General features: G+C 40.8%; 1 protein-coding gene and 1 long non-coding RNA gene across 9 annotated transcripts in view; one reads left to right on the top strand and one right to left on the bottom strand.

Annotated features, from left to right (window-relative positions):
* Positions 1-1,039: 1,039 nt before the first annotated feature.
* The window catches only part of LOC117092234, a 29,068-nt gene continuing 10,217 nt past the window's right edge, over positions 1,040-19,890 (top strand). The window contains exons 1-2 of one of the 6 annotated variants that reach the window (XR_004440681.1): positions 1,040-1,416; positions 3,608-6,302. This is a non-coding gene — a long non-coding RNA (uncharacterized LOC117092234). Of the gene's footprint in view, positions 1,417-3,607; positions 6,303-7,312; positions 8,134-9,904; positions 11,127-19,890 lie in introns of those variants that run through there. The other 5 variants (XR_004440682.1, XR_004440680.1, XR_004440679.1 and 2 more) reach the window with 5 other exon arrangements.
* LRRC8C (leucine rich repeat containing 8 VRAC subunit C) overlaps positions 3,957-19,890 on the bottom strand; it is a 120,389-nt gene continuing 104,455 nt past the window's right edge. The window contains exons 4-6 of one of the 3 annotated variants that reach the window (XR_004440676.1): positions 19,626-19,660; positions 18,563-18,714; positions 3,966-4,092 (exon numbers count right to left, since the gene is read on the bottom strand). Coding sequence is in view for 2 of the 3 variants with exons in the window: in XM_033225518.1 (XP_033081409.1) it covers positions 19,629-19,660 (32 nt within the window). In the remaining variant the exon portion in view is untranslated. Of the gene's footprint in view, positions 4,093-18,562; positions 18,715-19,625; positions 19,661-19,890 lie in introns of all 3 variants that reach the window. The other 2 variants (XM_033225518.1, XM_033225519.1) reach the window with 2 other exon arrangements.

Genomic DNA, 19,890 nt, shown 5'->3' with positions numbered 1-19,890 from the left:
TCCTAGTCTTAGTTCCCTCCAACACTTCCCACCCAGATGCATCTTTAAAATGCAAATCTGATCATATCATGCCCATGCTTATAAACCTTTAGTGGATTACCATGGTTCTTGGGACTTAATGTATTTAGATTTTAACAAGGCATTTAACTAAAATATTTTTAAAATCGATAAAAACTAGGCCGGGTGCGGTGGTTCACATCTGTAATCCCAGCACTTTGGGAGGCTGAGGCGGGTGGATCATCTGAGGTCGGGAGTTCGAGACCAGCCTTGCCAACATGGTGAAACCCCGTCTCTACTGAAAAAAAAAAAAAATAGCTGAACTTGGTGGCGGGCACTTGTAATCCCAGCTACTTGGGAGGCTGAGGCAGGAGAATCATCACTTGAACCTGGGAGGTGGAGGTTGCAGTGAGCCGAGATCACGCCATTGCACTCTAGCCTGGGCGACAAGAGCGAAACTCTGTCTAAAAAAAAACCAACCAACCAACCAAACCACACACACACACACACACACCACACACACGGTGTATAACATGATGTTTTGATATGTATTCATTGTGGAATGGCTAAATCAAGCTAATTTGACATATTCAACATTTACCTAAATCTTTAATGATGTTTTTGGGTGGAAATGAATTTGTAGCTGATAAAAATTTGAATTAATAGAATATAGTCAAATGTCTTTAATGTATTGCCACAGGCTCATGTACGCTCCACCTACAGTTATGTCTAGAACATATGGCATTCAAGATCTCTGCATCAGGGGAATAGAGGAATAGAAGTATCAGATTGTCTCTTAAATGCCTTGGCCCAGAAGTGACATCACCTTTATTCACTGTCCATTGGCTGGAGGAAGTCACATGGCTCCAACCCAATTGCAACAGCATCTGGGTAAAGTAAAGGAGTACATGGCATATTTGGCAAGAATTGTCTTTGCCACAGTGTGCTTATTGAATCTATGTATATCATAAAACATGGATGATTAGTTAATATGTTTGATAGAATTAAAATTCAAAAATATCTCAACCAAGTGGAAAGATATGCTAAATTAACAAAGAGATATTTAGGAAGATTAAATATAAAGTCCTACACTTTGGTTAAATTAAAAATGAACTATTTTAGTACAAGGTGGAAAATGTCTTGCTTGACACATTTCAAGTAAAAGAAAACCACACAAAACAAATGGTTTTAGTTAAACCACATGCTCAGTATGAATCACCAGGGCCTGCCAAAGAAATCTAAAGTAATCATAGCAGCATTAATGGATGTATGAAGTTTAGAATAAAATCGGTAACAATCCCCTTGTTCTCTTGGTTGGCTGGACCACATCTGCTGGTGGGTTCAACAAAAGAGGCTCCATTTGAAGAAGAAGATTGAGAAGCTGGAATGAATCCAGAGGAAAGTGAGTAGGATCCTAAGGTTTGTTGAAAGATATGGGGAAAACACTAGACTTCAGATGAAGAGATTCAGGTTTAAGTTTTGAAACTGCCACTTCCAGATGACATTGGGCAAAATCTACTCCCCACCTCTACCCAAAGCTGCATTTCATCTCTCTAAACGTTATCTTCCTTCTGGGCAAAGAGGGAGATCTGTACTTGAATTTCTGAGGCCCTTTCCAACTTGAAAGTTTGGAAGCTATAAAATTACGTCATCTGAGAACAGTTGAAGGAATCAGAGGAGATGTAGCCTAGAGCAGGAAATACTGAACAGGAATATAGGATCTGCTTTAATTATTTGAAAAGTCATCATGAGAAAAAGAAATTTAGATTTGCTCTGCGTGTCATGCAAGAACAGATCTATGGCCAGAGGCAAGAGGGTGCGGAGAATATTCTGATTGTCGGCATTTCCTAATGATGGAATGGGCTACCATTGTGAGAGAGGGATCATTTAGCAGAAGCAAGATAGAAATTCTCTTCTAGGCCCTCCAAAAGTACCTGGCACAATTATATAAATCTGTGTGAGAACCATATAAAAAATTTATCATGAGAACCTGCAGACACCCTTAGAAATCCCTCCAAATGTGCTCACCTCCAATCTACTTAGTCCATACTGGTCACCCATCAGCATCTTGGGTATCTTCTTGTTCTGGCTCTGTATACTTGATGCCCTTCTCCCAACTTGCTGCTGAGACTGACAAGCTTATTGGGTGTTCTCTTTCTAGGTTGTGACTTTCGCCCCTCTTTAAGATATGACTTTTTCTATCTGCTATTTGGCCCTTCAGACTGCAATTTTGAGCAATAGATGTCACAGTCAATGGCCTTCCCTAGCCAACAGAACAGTGTGCATTTAAATTGACTCCTCTGATATTTTTTATGTGATATGGGAGGGGTGTAGGACATGAGACTCCCTGTCAGGGCCACATAGAAGAATCCTACCTTGGGTGGGAGGTTGGACTTGATAACCACTGAAGTCCTCTACTACGCTCAGATTCTATGACTTTAAGATTTATATTTACCTCTGTTCACAGAAATAGAAAGTTTCAATGATTCTTTATCAGTGGTGATGCTCTTCCCAGAATGCCATCATTTAGTAAGTCTCATATATGTATACATACTTCTCTGCTCTTGGACTTTGCCACTTACCTACTTTTAAAGCTCTTGGAGCAGCTCATGGAGATGGACTAATCCTTCTTAGTTTACTTGTTTCTGGTGTCCTGAATGACCGAAGGGAGCTCATGAAATACAGCTGGCTAGAGAAGAAGGGGAAGCAGCATCAGTCATGGAGCAGTGCTGATGACCCATGTGGTCAAACCATGGCTTTGGACTATTTGGCTGTGAATCCAAGGCTGTTTGAAGAATGGCACGGAGGAAAATCTGGCCATAGCTGTACTGACTCCCAGAATGATTAGATTCCAATGGAAAACAACAGAAGATTAAGACCCTGGTTCCACAGGTATCTTGTACAAGGGCTCTTCCTCTTCACAGTGATCTTATTAAAAACCCTGAATCTGATCATCACTCCACTAATACTCTCCAACTCTACTTATAATAATATCCAAACTCATATCATGGCCTTAATGGTCTGATTCCTGTGTCTCTCTCCAGCCCTATTTCATATACTTATTCTAATATTTACTTCTTGAGGGCAGAAACCTTTTCTTATGTCCTGCTGCACCTGCAATATTGAGACCAGCATGTGGTACAAATCTCGATACCTGTTGGTTAAATAAATGAAACCAGGTGGGCGCAGTGACTCATGTCTGTAATCCCAGCATTTTGGGAGGCTGAGGTGGGTGGCTCACTTGAGGCCAGGAGTTTGAGACCAGCCTGGTCATCATGGTGAAACCCCATCTCTACTAAAATACAAAAAATTAGCCAGGTGTGGTGGCAAGCGCCTGTAATCTCAGCTACTCAGGAGGCTGAGGCAGGAGAATCACTTTAACCCAGGAGGCAGAGGTTGCAGTAAGCCAAGATTGCACCACTGAACTCTAGCCTAGGTGACAGAGCGAGACTCTAGCTCAATAAATAAATAAATAATAATTAAAAAAATGAAACCAGTCTTGACTTCCAAAGGACTTTACTGAGTTCATATAATGGAACCTCTCATCACTATATTCTTAAGAAGAAACCCTTTTTTGAATGCCCACCTCTATATTTCCATGACGCTTCAGGGATGAAAAGCATTCGTTTGATTACTGAGAGGGTAGCCAGAGAAGTGAAGAATAATGTGATGTTCAGTTCAAACTCCTCGGGGGAATTCGGTTGTGAAAATGGAATTACCCAAGTTGGATTCCACCCAGGATGCCAAGCTGAAGTTATTGGGTAAGTGCACATTAGAAAAATGAATTTTGGCAGCTGCCAAAATGTTCTCTTTATGTGAAAAAGTAAGTGACCTTGGATTTAGTTTCTGTTAACGGCTGGCTTTTTCTGGCAGAGGCAAGAGATGGATACTTTGAAGGAGCCATGGTTTTGCCATGACAGCAGCAGTACCAGGAAACTTGCGGGTTGTTACAGTGCATCCATTTCAGTTAGGAATGTGATGGACCAAATGTGCTTTTTATTTTGCCAGTGTTTGGACTCTTCATTTGGAGAATCACCCATGATTGTAGCTGACTATATTCCAAGATTCCTAAGCTTTGGCGCCTGAATCAGATACCTATAGAGAAAAAAGAAGCAATTTATTCATTCATTTCTTTCTTTTTCTTTTTTTCCTCTCCCATTTAACTGTCCCAAATGTCAGTGAATGAGTCAAATGTTCAACATTTTTCCACAGGGGCTGACTTTGGAGAAGCCAGTACAGTCCATCATAGTGTTTTCTCAACTAGTTCATTGTGATATTCTGGGATTTTGAAAGGCCACTTTTTCCATGTCAAGCTGTCCTAGGATGGCTAATATGCCTTTTCTCATTTTTGACAAGACAGAGGGAGGACAGGGTGATAACACAGCAGGATAAAATGGAGAGAGTGGCTGGATGCTGGCTGTTTATGCGTGGATGTTGAGAGTAGAAAATGCAGATTGAACTGAGGGTAAGATGCCAGGGACTTGCAAGAGAGCTCCTTCTCTGAATAACCTCATATTCCAGCAAACTCATAAAATTGGAAAATAATTTTAAACAGTGGAAGCCTTCTTTGAGGCATTTATATTTCCTGTTAATAAGGTCACAAATAATCACCTTTATTATGAATCCAAATAAAGTATATGATGCTGCTCATGGTAGGATTTGGAGAGAACCACCCAAAAATACCTCCCCAACTAGCCTAATATGCTGCTCACAGGTTCTACCCATACTCTTTCTTTGAGTACAAGCACTAGCTCTCAAATATCCTGAGAAAATGCTGGTGTTTTAACTGGGAGGAGATCAATCGACAGGGATGGGGTTCGTTTGTTTAGCTGTCTACTATGAATGCAAGAGATTTGCGATGGACTGAATGTTTATGTCTCCCCCAAATTCATGTATTGAAATCCTAATCCCAAGGTGGTAGTATTAGGAGGTGGGGCCAGTCTGCAGAAGCAAGTGCTCTCACAGTGAAGAGCTCCAGGAAGGCAAAAACATCCATGTGTTTGGAGGAGCTAGTGAATGAGCCAGCAGATTCATGCCAACACAGACATGTGTGAGCTACTTAATGGCTGTGGCTTCACTTCTTCCCTCCCACTCTCACACAATATCTCCTGTGGTCCACACTAATGGAAAACATGCAGCAAAGGGAATTCTGGGAAATGCAGTTCAGCCTCATCAAGTTGACACCCATCAAGCCACCATACCAGGTCAGTTGATTCCAGGATGTGTGGCCTTTCCATGACAACACATTGCCCCTCCCCAAATGGCTCTGTCCATTGCTTGTTCAATATTTACACCCAAGAAAGCCGTTCTTCCTAGGTCAGCCCTGTTTAAGTATTGATGCCACAGGCCTGGAACGGGTCAAGGCATGGTGGAGAAGGACCAGGAGCTGAGCATCATCCTGAGGAAACCCTACAACAATTAAACTGCAGTTGGAAAGAAAAAGAGTCTCATCCTTGGGGTGAGCACAGTAGAGGTAAGGCATTTTGTCTTCCACATATCCCTAGCCTGCCAGTACCACTCTGTCCCATAGTTAGCCACCAGGTACAGCTGTGCTGTCTCTGTACTGAGCTAAAGTGTCCAGCTGATGGGGAGGGAAGACAGTGGGTTGAACTATAACCCTGCTTCTCTCACCAGTCTCAGCGATGTTTCAGCGCAGAGGAATAAAAGCTTTTTCCCCAATCCATGGGCCTGAAGGAGCCACCTTTTTATAATTTGCACAAAGGCATTAGAGGTGTAGCTGTGCCCCTTGAATCATCTGCCTATAGCTGTCTGACATAATACAAAATACATATTTGGTCTTCTACACCAGTTCCTGACACATAGGTCTTAAAAACCTCATCATTTCCTGAATGATAGGAGTAAGAGAAGCACCATTTGTTGTATTTGGTCTTATTCTCGGTTCCCTGACACAAGAGCTTTTAAGACCCTTGGAATCTCCAGAGTGATGTCTTTTTTATGCTAATGAGATGACTAGTACCTGGGGTCCCTAGCCAGCTTCAGGATGAGGGCTGGCCACCAGAAAACCAAGCCTTGATGAGAGGGTTGGAACTTGCAGCCATATCTCCCTTCCCCATTCCCCACCTCAACTTCCTGGGAGGGAGGTGGGCTGGAGAGTGAGTCAATCACTAACAGCCAGTGATTGAAGCAACCACATCTACGCAATGAAACCCCCATAAAAACCCTAAACAAGGGGTTCAGAGAGCTCCTGAGTTGGTGGACACATTCACGTGCTGGGAGGGTGGTGCACCCCAACTCTGTGGGGACAGAAGCTCCTGCACTTGGTACCCTTCTGGACCTCCCTCCAGGTACTGCGTTGTCTGTGTGCTCATTTGTATTCTTTATGTTTTCCTTTATAATAAACTAGTAATGGTAAAATGTTTCTGAGTTCTGTGAGACACTGCAGAAAATGATGAAAGCTTAGGGGATTGTGAGAGCCCCTGATCTGTAAGCAAGCTGGAAGTTATGGGTCACCTGGGGACCCACTGCTTGCAGTTGACAAATGAAGGGGGGGCAGTCTTGTGGGACTGAGTCCTTAACCTGTGGGGGCTCGTGTTAACTGTCAGCACAAGCTAACCAGTGTCGTAATTGTAGTAAAGTGGACATCCAACACCCAGTTGGTGTCCCCAGAGAATTGGAGAATTGCTCAATATGACCCACAAATTTGGCATCAGAAGTGTGTGAGTGGAGAAAAGGGCTTTTGTTGTTATTGTTGTTTGTTTGTTTTTCATTTGAGGAAGCCAAGCCAGGACAGTTTGCCTGGACCTCAGAGACTGCCTTCAGGCTAGCTCAGCTGCTGGTCTACCTGGCTCAAGCCTGAGAGGACCTCCATGTGAGGAAAGTAGGAGCAGAGATGAAAAAGCAAACAACTAGTTTCACATGGGCCCTCCCAAAGCATCAGGACAATGCCGCCTTTGTCCGGGCTTTGAAAAGAAAATAAAACAAATAACAGTAAGAGGATCGCATACTTGGTATTGTGCTGAGGATGTTATATGAATTATTCATTCAATAAGTATTGATTGATGACCTAGTATATGCCAGAAAATATTCCAGGTGCTGAAGATATAGAAGAAAACAGACAAAAATCCCTGGCTTCATGGAATTTACATTCCAAAGGGAGAGAGATAAGAGAATTTAAAAAGTAAAATATCTGATATGGAAATGATAATAAATGTTATATAGAAATATAAAACAAAGAAGGGTGCTAGGAAATGCTAGTGAGAGTTGAGGAGGGGAAGGTAGCTCTTTTAAATGTGGTGACCTGGTAAAGATCTCACTTCAAACTGATCTGGGGCCAGGTGCAGCAGCTCACGCCTATAATCCCAGCACTTAGAGAGGTGTAGGCTAGAGGATCACTTGGGATCAGGAGTTTGAGACATAGTGAGAGCCCATCTGTATTTAAAAAAACAAACACAAACTGATCCAGAGGACATCGCATCAGACAGATTATATTGTTGTCATTTCACAGATTAGGAAACTGAGGCTTAGAATATGAAACTTTTTCTTAGGAAAAGATCTGTTATCAGCTATTCATATGTTAGAGTCTATCTCTTTCCTAAGTATTTGCATGGCACTTGTTCCTTAGCAGTAGAATGCAAAGCAATTTGTACATGGTTAAGGAATTTTAACACCAAAAGTTGTGCTGAAGGTCTGAGAGAAGAGGAGAGCTTTCATCTCTTGGGACTCCTACAATCACAACGCCTTGGTTGGTGGGTCCTGCTTATCTAGTCTTCCTCTTGACCTAGAACAAACCACTTCTGATGCTAGGCAGGGCTCTGTGACCACAGAACAGCTTTTTGTTGTTTTCTCAGCCAATTTTTAATTAGACTTTGTTTTTGTTTTAGCAGTTTTAGGTGCACAGCAACATTGAACAGGAAGTACAGAGTGTTCCCACAAACCCCTTACCCTCACACCATACAATCTCCCCAACTAATGACATATTGCCAGAACAGACTTATTTACAAGGTTAACTTCTTCCCTGTCTTGCCCCTTTCTCACAGATAAAATCTGGGTTACAGGTTCCATTGGTATTGCTCTTTGGGTCCTGAGTCCCCCATTGCCCACCTCGGCTGCCCAGGCTGTCACAGGCCTGCCATTCTCTCCTTGCAGGTGCACAGTACCTGCAAAGGATGTACAACAGTGAGCGGGGCACATGGGCAAACAGATGGCGTGGCTCCACAGTACTTTCCGGGCTGCAAGCTGCGGAGCTGAGGGCTGTCCCTGCTTTGTCCTGTCAACTTAGAGAACCTTCTCCCCGCCAAGGTTATAAATTATTTTCTAGGAATTTCTCAGCCCTGGATTTCCCCTTTTGCTTTTTAGTTTCTCATCCTGAGTTGGCTCAGCCTGTCCTTCAGATTTGCCTAAAAACTCCCCTTTTAGTGTTGAGCCTTGAATAAATTTTCATCTGCTGCCATGGCTGAGTCACTGCCTAGGTGCTGGGTCCATGCTGTCTCTAGACAGCTGCCTGGCCCTGGGGCTGAGAGGAAGCAGCATCCAGCCAGACACCCACACCTTCAGACAGAGCCGCTTCTGAGAAGCAGTGGGATAGAAGTGTGTCATCCGCCAGAGGGCGGGACGGGGAGACTTAGGCTGTGGGGAGGGGGAGGAGGAACTGAGCCAGATGGGGGTGGAGGGATTGGGAGGCGGCGGGGGGTGGGGTGGGGGTGACATCAGGCTTAATCTTGCCTGGACTCAGGGGAGGCCATGGGTGAGCTTGCTTTTTGAGGAAAAAGGAGGTGAGATCATTGATGAGCTTTCCTTACTTGAGAGTCAGGGGATGAGGTCACACCTGGGTTTGTGTTATTTGGGAGAAGAAAGAGTGAGATCATGTTGTTTCCCTTATTTTGTATCAATAAGTGAGGGGAGGAGGTACACGGTGCCCAGTACGCCTTATTTAAGAGGTTGAGGTGGTTTGGAAGGCCTTCTGCCTCTAAACTGAGGGTTGCCCTGACCGGGCAGAGCCTAGGAGCAGCCCCTCCCCGGGCAGTTCAGTACTTGGCTGGTTTTGCTGTATTGCTCAGGTCACCGAGGGCTGCACTATGGCTTTCATGAGCCCCGACGACTTTTGCCTTCATGAGCCTTTTCCTCCATTACAATTTTTTTTTTTTTTAATTTTCAAGTACTTCACAGAAAATTTTATTTTTCTCCCCATTGAACTAAGCAATTTAAAAAAATGGTTCTCGACATCTAGAAACTTGCATTTTTGGAGAAACAATTCTTTTTTTTTTCTTCTTCTTTTTTTTTTTATTATACTCTAAGTTCTAGGGTACATGTGCATAACGTGCAGGTTTGTTACATATGTATACTTGTGCCATGTTGGTGTGCTGCACCCATCAACTCGTCAGCACCCATCAATTCGCAAATCAATAAATGTAATCCAGCATATAAACAGAACCAAAGATAAGAACCACATGATTATCTCAATAGATGCAGAAAAGGCTTTTGACAAAATTCAACGGCTCTTCATGCTAAAACTCTCAATAAATTCGGTATTGATGGAACATATCTCAAAATAATAAGAGCTATTTATGACAAACCCACAGCCAATATCATTCTGAATGGGCAAAAACTGGAAGCATTCCCTTTGAAAACTGGCACAAGACAGGGATGCCCTCTCTCACCACTCCTATTCAACATAGTGTTGGAAGTTCTGGCTAGGGCAATCAGGCAAGAGAAAGAAATCAAGGGTATTCAGTTAGGAAAAGAAGAAGTGAAAATGTCCCTGTTTGCAGATGACATGATTGTATATTTAGAAAACCCCATTGTCTCAGCCCAAAATCTCCTTAAGCTGATAAGCAACTTCAGCAAAGTCTCAGGATACAAAATTAATGTGCAAAAATCACAAGCATTCTTATCCTCCATTAAAATTTTTAAAGATTTTATGACTGTATTGGTATAAAAATTAATATAATACAGGCCAGATTTATTATTATATAAGCAATTTATTTTTCTTCTGATTTGAAAAGAAATTAAAATTAAAACATTTTTGTGGGCCTCTAAAAGCCCTCTGTGCCTATTGCTCCTAATGGATGAATTGGTCCTGAGGTCACTGGGACAGTCAGGACTCTTCTGGCCTTCAGAAAGAAATCTGGGGCTGGAGCCAGAGCAGAGAGGGCCCCACCCACTCCCTAACTTCACTTTACCTCTCTGAGACACTCTACCAGGGAATTGACTAAGAGAACTGTGCAGAGCTGGCCCATCTTCTTGTAGAGTCACACACCACATAACAATGTTTCAGTCAGCGGCAGATCACATATACGACAGTGGTCCCATAAGATTATAATGGAGCTGAAAAATTCCTACTGCCCTCAGCCCCGCGGTGGCTCAGCTCGCAGCCCTGAAGGTACTGTGGAGCCAAGTGGTCACTACTGCCTAGTGATGCTGTAGCTGTTGTAACATTGTAGTGCAACACATTACTCACGTGTTTGTGGTGATGCTGGTGTAAACAAACCTGTTGCTAGTCATATAAAAGCATAGCACGTATAATTATGTACAGTACATAATACTTGATAATAACTGTGCTACTGGTTTATGTGTTTACTATACCATATGTTGTTATTTTAGAGTATACTCCTTTTTCTTATTAAAAAAGTTAACTGTAAAGCAGCCTCAGGAAGGTCCTTTGGGAGGTATTCTAGAAGAAGGCATTGTTCTCATAGGAGACGACAGTTCCATGTGTGTTACTGCCCCTGAAGACCTTCCAATGGACAAGATATGGAGGTGGGAGACAGTGATATTGATGATCCTGAGTGTGGGTAGGCCTAGGCTAATGTGTGTGTTTGTGTTTTAGTTCAAAAAGAAAAAAAAAAAAGAAAAAGCTTAAAGAACAAAGATATAAATAATATTTTTGTACAGTTGTACAATATATTTGTACTTTAAACCAAGTGTTATAAAAGAGACAAAATGTTTAAAAAATTAAAAAAATTTTAAAGTCAAAAAGCTCTGGTAAGCTAAGGCTAATTTGTTATTGAAAGAATGAAAAAGAATTTGTTTATAAATTGGGTGTAGCCTAAGTGTGCAGTGTTTATAAAGTCTATGGTAGCGTACAGTAACGTCCTACGCCTTCATATTCACTCACCACTCACTCACTGACTCACACAGAGCAGCTTCCAGTCCTGCAAGGTTCATTCATGGTAAGTGCCTTATACAAATGTACGTTTTTTAATCTTTTATAACATTTTACTGTCCCTTTTTTTCTGTTTTTAGATATGCAAATACTTATCATTGTGTTACAGTTGCCTACAGTATTCAGTAGAGTGACATGCTGTGTAGGTTTGTGCCTTGGAGCAATAGGCTATTCCATATAGTCTAGGTGTAGAGCAGACTGTAACACCTAGGTTTGCATAAGTGCACTCCATGATGTTCCCACACTGATGAAATCACCTAACGATGTATTTTCGGAAGGTATCCCTGTCATTCAGCAACACATGACTATACTAAGAGGGTGATGTGCAGAGGCAGCGTGGTCTGTCAGGCAGCAGGCTAGCTGAGGAGAACTTACTTAAGATGAATTGCCCTCTTAGACTAAGTAATCCATCAAAGAGCAGATACTGGCCATTTCCCTAGACAAAGGCAGAGACCAATTGTTCATTCATTCATTAAACAAATATTTATTGAACCCTAACTATGTGCTAAGTAATATTCCTTGGGGATACAGAAAAGTTCTGGATCTCATGGAACATATACACTGTACATTTAAATCTCTAAAAGTGTCTATTTATAGCCACAGATAAGTTAGGAAAAGGGGAGAGGGAAACAGTATTAAACTGTTAGAAGCCTTGTCACCTATTACTGCTAACAGCCTGATATGCATTATGTCACTTGACCATTTTAACAACCCTGTGAGGCATGCATTATTATTTCTGTTTCATAAATAAGGAAACAGGCTCACAGAGATTAGGAAGCATGTCCACAATCTCACAGTTCACAAGCCTGGGTTGGAAAGCAGTTCTCATTCATTCCAACGTGTGTGATATTCTACCTGGTTACTCTGCCTCACTGGTTATGATTTATGTCCAACAGGATTTTGATTACTAATAGTTTTCTCTGAGTGTTTTTTACAGTACAAAGTTATACATACTGCTTCTTGGCAAAGGTGAGGTAAATCACACCAGAAAGAAGCTAAATTCAGAACGAATGGAAACAGAGCCTGGGTTAGAAATGTAGGAAAGGCAAAACCTTCTTAGTCCATCTGGGCTATAGTTGGTAAAGGGTGAGGTCTCAATGTCTGGGGAAGACCACCATAGTCAAGTGGAGAGATTACTTAGGTTTCAGGAGACATGTGTTTTCATATGAGTGAAATACTGAAGTAACGTGTCTGTTAAGGTATGTTTCTGTCATCTGGTTAAGATATGAGCTATAGTTACCATGGGTGCTGCATATACCAATATACAGACAGTAACTGGTGCAGTGTATAGTACAGCATGAGAAGAAAATAAACATAAAGAAGAAAATAAAGATCACCTATAATCACACCACTAGGTAATAAACATCATTAACATTTTGGTGAATAACCCTCAAGTATTTTTTCTATTAATATCATTTAAACAAATATACAACTAAAATCTTATATTCTAATAGGGATTTGATATTTTTCTACTAAACAATATATCACACACATTTAATCCCATGCAGTTAAGTATTCATATACAGCATGATATTTAATGGCTACATAGTGCTCAGTTGTGTAGATGTATCATAATTTATTTAAGAAATCCCCTGTTGGGAACTACACTTAATTTGTTGTCATTTTTCTCACTGTTGTATGTAACACAGACATGAACAGCTTTATGCATAAATCTTTGCAAGAATCCCTAATTACTTCCTAATGGCAAATTCCCAGAAATGAAATAGCTGGCTGACAGAGCTTAAATATGTTCAAGTCTTTTGTAAACAGAAGTCAAGCCTCAAAGAACAAACCCAGTTGGCATTGAAATCCTGGGATGTACAGGACAGAATCTCAGATCAGCTGAGACTCCTTCAGGCAGGCACCAAGCCTCTGGGTACACATGGTTCAGGAGCCAGGAGTCAGAGACCATTGCACTGGAGACCTAGACACAGCAGGTGAATGTCAGTCCTGGAGCAGGAGCTGTTGCTGCTGACTTGTATGTGCCACATGCTGGGTGTGTGTGTCTATGTGTGTTTGTGTGTGTATGCACACACACATCAAGTGGGGGAAGGGGCAGGAAAACTGGGTTCCAGGTGTTCACAGGAGCCAGAAATCTAATTGCCTCTGGATGAACCCTGCTGCCGACGGAGGCAGGGTTAGACTTGCAGTGTGACCTCTCATACATGTGAAATTGTTCATTCATTTTATCCTGCCTCTGCCTAAGGCATCTACCAATCTCAACTATTTACAATCTACTTTGAAATAACATAAGCAAATATGTTTCTTCAAAGTTCTTCTCTGCCATCCTTGTTTTTCCCTATCTACTGAGACCCACATATAATCCAATCTTGTTCACACAGCCTGGGTCACATATATAGTGACTCCAACAGAATCATCATCTTCTGAGACCCATAGTTGCCATCGTTTGTCCGTCAACTGTCCTCTGTCTCTGCTTCTAATCCCAAACCCCATTACCCATCCAAGTCACTTTAGAAATAGAAGACTACTTTTTTTCCCCTTTAAATATCTGTTAGAATCGGGAGAAGAAGGGAAAGTCATTAAGTCATTAAGTTTCCAAATGCCAAAGCACAAATAACTTCTGTAATAAAAGACAGCAGGAAGGGAAATGTCCAAGCAGAATTGTCTAGATAGTTCATCAGCTACTCCTGGAAAAGCATCAGGGAGATTCAGAAGCAACATTGGCAGTGAAACTAAGGTAGGTGCAATGCCTGATGGGCATGAGGAATGGGAATGCCATTCAATGTCCATGAGCCTCCAAACCAATTTGTGAAGGAAAAGGCCCTTTCCTTCTCTCTGGAGGAAGAGGGAGGCTGTGAGATAGTAGGACTCTCATTTTCCAAGGAAAATACCAAAGTGTGACGCTAGGCATCTGGCCAGACTGCATAGGGTGTACCTCACCCTTGGAAGCCAGATGTCTGACACAGTCTTGTGAGTTTTTTGGTGGAGCCCAGTCTACATAGTCACTCTCTTTTCTTTTTTCTTTCTTTCTTCCCTCCTTCTCCCTTCCCCCCCTTCCTCCCTAGCCTTTCTCTGTCCCTCCCTCTCTTCCTTCTGCATAGTAAGTAGAGTGTGTAGAACATGATTTAATACATTTTCATTGATTCTGAAAATTCTCCTGGAATCTCACATTTACCATTAGAAATTATTTTCATTGAATAGGATGAGTATATTGACATAGAAAATCTGGAGACTAGTCTGAGTTGGTAAAGTCCTGAGAAATAGCCTGAAAATTGGTTATGGGCAAATCTCAATTCAGAGTTGCTTTCTTGAGATCTTCCATTTTCTTCTGAAAGTCAAAGACAGAAGAATTTCAGATTAGCTGAGGTTTCTGGTTGTTGAGTCTGGTTAAATCTTTCCTTGCTACTCTCCTCTCTCCTTTTCCAGGTACTGGGAAACTTTTCTGGGTTAAAACATTAGCAAGAACCTAACAAGGAGAAAATTCCCTCTATTTTTACAAACCGTCCGCATCTTTGGCTGCAAGATGAACTTCATATACATAATTATCTCTTGCTGAAAACATTTTATCTTGATTAATTAAAGCACTTCTGCTGCTACCAAAAGCAGGGAGGAATTTCTGGAAAGGACTCCAAAGGCACTTAGCCTCTTTAAAAGCTTTACTGCCTACAAGTCTAGACTAGCCGATGCCTGCTGCTACTTTAATCATTTTATCTAGTATGGCAGTTCTGTAGGTGGCGGTTGTATACTTCCCATTACTTCTGTTACAATTGAACACTACCGACATAATCGACAACCTTAATTTAAAAAAATGCTTTTCTATTTTAAATGTCATAGATTTTCATTGTAGAAAATTTAAAAATACAGAGAAACACAAAGAAGAAAATAAAAACCACCTATAATCACATCACTAGGTAATAAACGGCATTAACATTTTTTCTATTCATATGATTAAAAATATACACAACTAAAATCTTACATTCTAATAGGGTTTTGATGTTTTTCTACTAAACAATATATCACACACATTTCCCCATGCAGTTAAGTGTTCATATACAACACGATATTTAATGACTATGCATCGTTCAGTTGTGTAGATGTATCATAATTTATTTAAGAAATCCTTTGTTGGGAACCACAAATAATTTGCTGTCATTTTTGTCACTGTTGTATGTAACACAGACATAGAACAGCCTTATACGTAAATTTTTTCAAGAATCTCTAATTACCTCCTAATGGCAAGTTCCCAGAAATGGAATAGCTAGCTGACAAAGCTTAAACATTTTCAAGTCTTTTGCTATAATCTCGCCAAACTGGCCTCCAGAAAGTATGCACCAATTTATTCTCCTAAAGAGTTTTAAAGGGAGTAACTCTTTATCTTTATCTACATTTTCAACAGCATTCAGTCTTCAAAGTAAAAGTTTACCAATTTGACAGTTGAAAATGAGACAGTTGAAAATGAAAATCTAATTTTCACTGAAATGTCCTAGAATCCTAGTGAGGTTGAATCCTGTTTCATATGTGTAATTGGTCATTTGTATGCAGGCCCTAGGGAATGGTTCCCTAATGCTGTCTTCTCAGTTTCCTGCTGGGATGGTTATCTGTTACCTTTCAGTTTGCAGGTGAGCTCATTGTTTGGTAGTTTCCACTATCAGATCATTTCTAAAAATAATTGTTTTCAACCTTTATTTTAGAGTCGGATGCATGTGCAGGTTTGTTACAAAGCTATATTGCGTGATGCTGAAGTTTGGAATACAAATACATCACTCAGAGAGTGAGCATGGCACCCAATAGTTTTTTTCAACACTTACCCCCACCCACTTCTTGTATTTCCCAGTGTTTATTGTCCCCATTTTTATGACCATGTGTATCCAATGTTTAGCTACCACCTATAAGTGAGAACATGCAGTATTTGGTTTTCTGATTCTGTGTTAGTTTGCTTAGGATAATGGTTTCCAGTTCCATCCATGTTGCTGCAAAGGACATGATTTCATTTATTTATGGTGTATACATACTCCATTTTCTTTATCCAGTCCAGAATTGATGGGCATCTGGTTTGATTCCACATCTTTGCTATTGTGAAAAGCACTGCGATAAACATATGTGTGCATGTGTCTTTTTGGTAGAATGATTTATCTTCCTTTACCCAGAAGAGGGATTGCTGGGTCAAATGGTAATTCAACTCTCAGTTCTCTGGGAAATCTCCAAACTGCTCTCCACAGTGGCTGAACTAATTTACATTCCCACCAACAGTTTGTAAGTGTTACCTTTTCTCCACAGCCTTGCCAACATCTATCTTTTGACTTTTAACAAAAGCCATTCTACTGGTGTGAGATGGTATCTCACGGTGGTTTTGATTTGCATTTCTCTGATGATTAGTTATGATGGACATTTGTTCATATTTGTTGGCTACTTTTATGTCTTCTTTTGAGAAGTATCTGTTCATACCCTTTGCCCACTTTTTAATGGGATTATTTGTGTTTTGCTTGTTGATTTGTTTTAGTTCCTTCTTGATTCTGGATATTAGACCTTTGTTGGATGCATAGTTTGTGAATATTTTCTCCCATTCTTTAGGTTGTCTTCTTACTTCCTTGATAGTTTACCTTGCTGTGCAGAAGCTCTTTAGTTTAATTAGGTCCTATTTGTCCATTTTTGCTCCAAAAATGAATTTTATGGCAAAGTTTGCTTTATATATGCTTCATTTTTTTTTTTTTTTTTTTTTTTGAGGCGGAATCTAGCTCTGTGGCCCAGGCTGGAGTGCAGTGGCAGGATCTCAGCTCACTGCAAGCTCCGCCTCCTGGGTTTACACCATTCCCCTGCCTCAGCCTCCCAAGTAGCTGGGACTACAGGCGCCCGCCACCTCGCCTGGTTAGTTTTTTTTTTGTATTTTTTTTTTTAGTAGAGATGGGGTTTCGCAGCGTTAGCCAGGATGGTCTCGATCTCCTGACCTCGTGATCCGCCCGTCTTGGCCTCCCAAAGTGCTGTGATTACAGGCTTGAGCCACCGCGCCTGGCCTATGCTTCATTTTTTTAAAAAATCTTCTCTAAGAAGGTCATGGAAAGTGAATGCATCTTAAAAACTGTCCAAATTACTCTGCTTTCAAATTTGCAAGTAATCTTTCTTCCTAATCTACTCATGTAATTACTCGTTTCAAAACTTTGTACTGACTCTTTTTCACTTTTCAAATGAAAATCAAACCTACTTTGAAAAAAACTAGGTACAGCCACACTGCTCAAGATAGTAGCCACTAGCCACATGTGGCTATTTCCTTTTAAATTTTAAAAATAAAATAATTAAAATTTCATTTCCTCACTTGCTCAACCGTGACTAGTAGCTACCATTTGAACATCACAGATGTAGGACTTTCATAGATAGTTCTGGACAGCACTGATCAACATTTTTAACTGTTCGCATCCTCGGACGTGCTCCCTTCCACATGTCCGAGCCTCTCCTTAGAATGCCCTTCTCCCTTTCTTTGGCTATTTCTTGCTTATTCCATGTGGTGAACAGGTCTATGCAAACCTAACTCTAAAGGCCAAGGGAGTTGAGAGGCCAAAGAAAGAGGCTGACAAATTCAGTTTCTCAGAAAAAAAAAAGAAAAGAAGAAACCAACATTTATTAGGGACTTAGGTATAGAAGCAAGGTCTCTGGTGGCTTTGAGACATTGGATTCCTACGCTTGTAGCAAGATTTTACAGTAAAACATGTGCAGTTGGTCATGTTTCAGATTTTCTTGTGAAACTTCTGACTATTGGGAAGGTTAGGGAAGCATCTTTTTCAGGCTATCTATGCTATAACATTGTTTAAAGACCTTACTGCATAAAACCTTGCTATGTAGGAGTCAGACATTAGCCATCACAGCAATTTCACTTCAGGATGGCATCACTCTTGCTGTGCAATAAGCTGTTTTCCTATACCACTTGTCCTTCAACATACAGCTTGGATAGCACCTACTCTGGGGAAGCCTTTCCTGACTACATGTTTCCCTACCTGGATTGCATGCCCTTCTTCGGCCCATTAGAAGCCATTGCAGTCCATCTCGGATGTTTGTTCACGAGTCCTTGTCTCTTACCAGCTCACTGAGGGAATTGTATGTGCCTTTACATTCTGATTCTCTAGTTCCCAGCTAAGTTCTGAAAAACAGACAGAACTTGGTGTATGCTGAATAAATAGACTGCTCACCATTTGCCCCACCCTGTGCAGAGGCAATGGTTTATCCTTAAAAATTCTCAAGAACTAAAAACATAACAAAAAAAATTCAAGGAGCAACATATTTATATTAAGGATAATTCAATTATTAAGAATAATAAAATAATGAAATACACAGGTATATTTTATGAGCTGACTCACAAAGGACAGTGACCACAACAATACTATAATATTGCTCTTGTTTATATACATATATACACACATGTATTACCTTTATGCTGGAACAAATATATATTATTGGAGCAATTCTAAACAATATCAGTCTAATTATTCTCACCATAAGTAAAAGCCTACATGAAAGCATATCTCTTATCTTTAGTCCTCCAGAGTCTTTCTGGGTCTTCATCTAATTTTTCTTCTAATGTTACAGCATATTGCTGGCAGAATGTGTATTTGCCCAGAATGTGCCAAGCCCAGAAACTTTTTTCTCTTTTAAATAAAAAAAAAAAATCACAATTAATATGTAATTCTTAGAGGAAAAATTCTAAAATATAAGAGAGAGCCCACTTATAATCCTGTCACTGAATGACAATCTCTGTTTGCATTTGGATGTTTATCTTCTTCCTTTTTTTTTTTTTTGAGATGGAGTCTCCCTCTGTCACCCAGGCTGGAGTGCAGTGGTGCGATCTCAGCTCACTGCAATCTCCGTCTTGTGGGTTCAAGTGATTCTCCTGCCTCAGCCTCCTGAGTAGCTGGGATAACAGGTGTGCACCACCTCACCCAGCTACTTTTTGTATTTTTAGTAGACATGGGGTTTCACCATGTTGGCCAGGATGGTCTCGATTTCTTGACCTCAGGTGATCCACCCACCTCGGCCTCCCAAAATGCTGGGATTACAGGCGTGAGCCACAGTGCCCGGCCCCAATTTTTAAACATATATATACATTTTTTCTTTCTTGCATAAATGAGATCACACTGTGTATAATTTTTTGAATTTACTTTTTTCAATTAACACATAATGAATTATATGTCAATAAGTATATTTGTAACATTATTTTACATGTCTACCTAGCATTTTATTATAAAAATGTATCATTCTCATTTTTGGAAACTTAGATTGTTTTCATTTCTCCCCACATCATGTTAATAGTGATGTGATGGTTCTCTGTCTGCCTAGGTGTTTTCCAGGGATCTGCCAATCTGACTCTATTCTCTTCCAAGGGAGAAACAAGGAATGGCCTCCTTTTGGGGCCTTAGCGGGTATCAGGGAAAAGTGATTATAAACCTGCTTAGGCCAACCCAGGAACAAACCAGCCAAATTAATGTGTTCAGAGTGTTATTCTGAGTTCACTGGGCCAGGGTTAGTGGATTCTCCAAAAAGAGTCTCAGGCAAAGCTTACCTGCTAATGCTTTTCTGGGAGGTGCCATGGTAGTGTTGCAAAAATAAGAGAAAAGGAAAATTCAGGCTGGGAGGAAGGAAAGCAAATACTCGTTAACGAGTTGGTCATAGCTTCATGACAAAACAGCTGGTTGCTTGGTGGTATGAGACATCCCTGGCAGGACAAACCAAACCACTGAGCCTAGGAATCACTCGCAGGAGGAAGGGAGGGCATAGAATTTATTGGCAGCCCCGTCAGGGCTTTTTTTTTTTTTTTTTTCTCTATT

Source organism: Trachypithecus francoisi, unplaced genomic scaffold, assembly GCF_009764315.1.
Source record: "Trachypithecus francoisi isolate TF-2019V2 unplaced genomic scaffold, Tfra_2.0 Lachesis_group12, whole genome shotgun sequence".
NCBI lineage: Eukaryota > Metazoa > Chordata > Mammalia > Primates > Cercopithecidae > Trachypithecus > Trachypithecus francoisi.
Note: the sequence above shows the minus strand (reverse complement) of the source record. Positions and strands in the feature narration are given on the sequence as shown.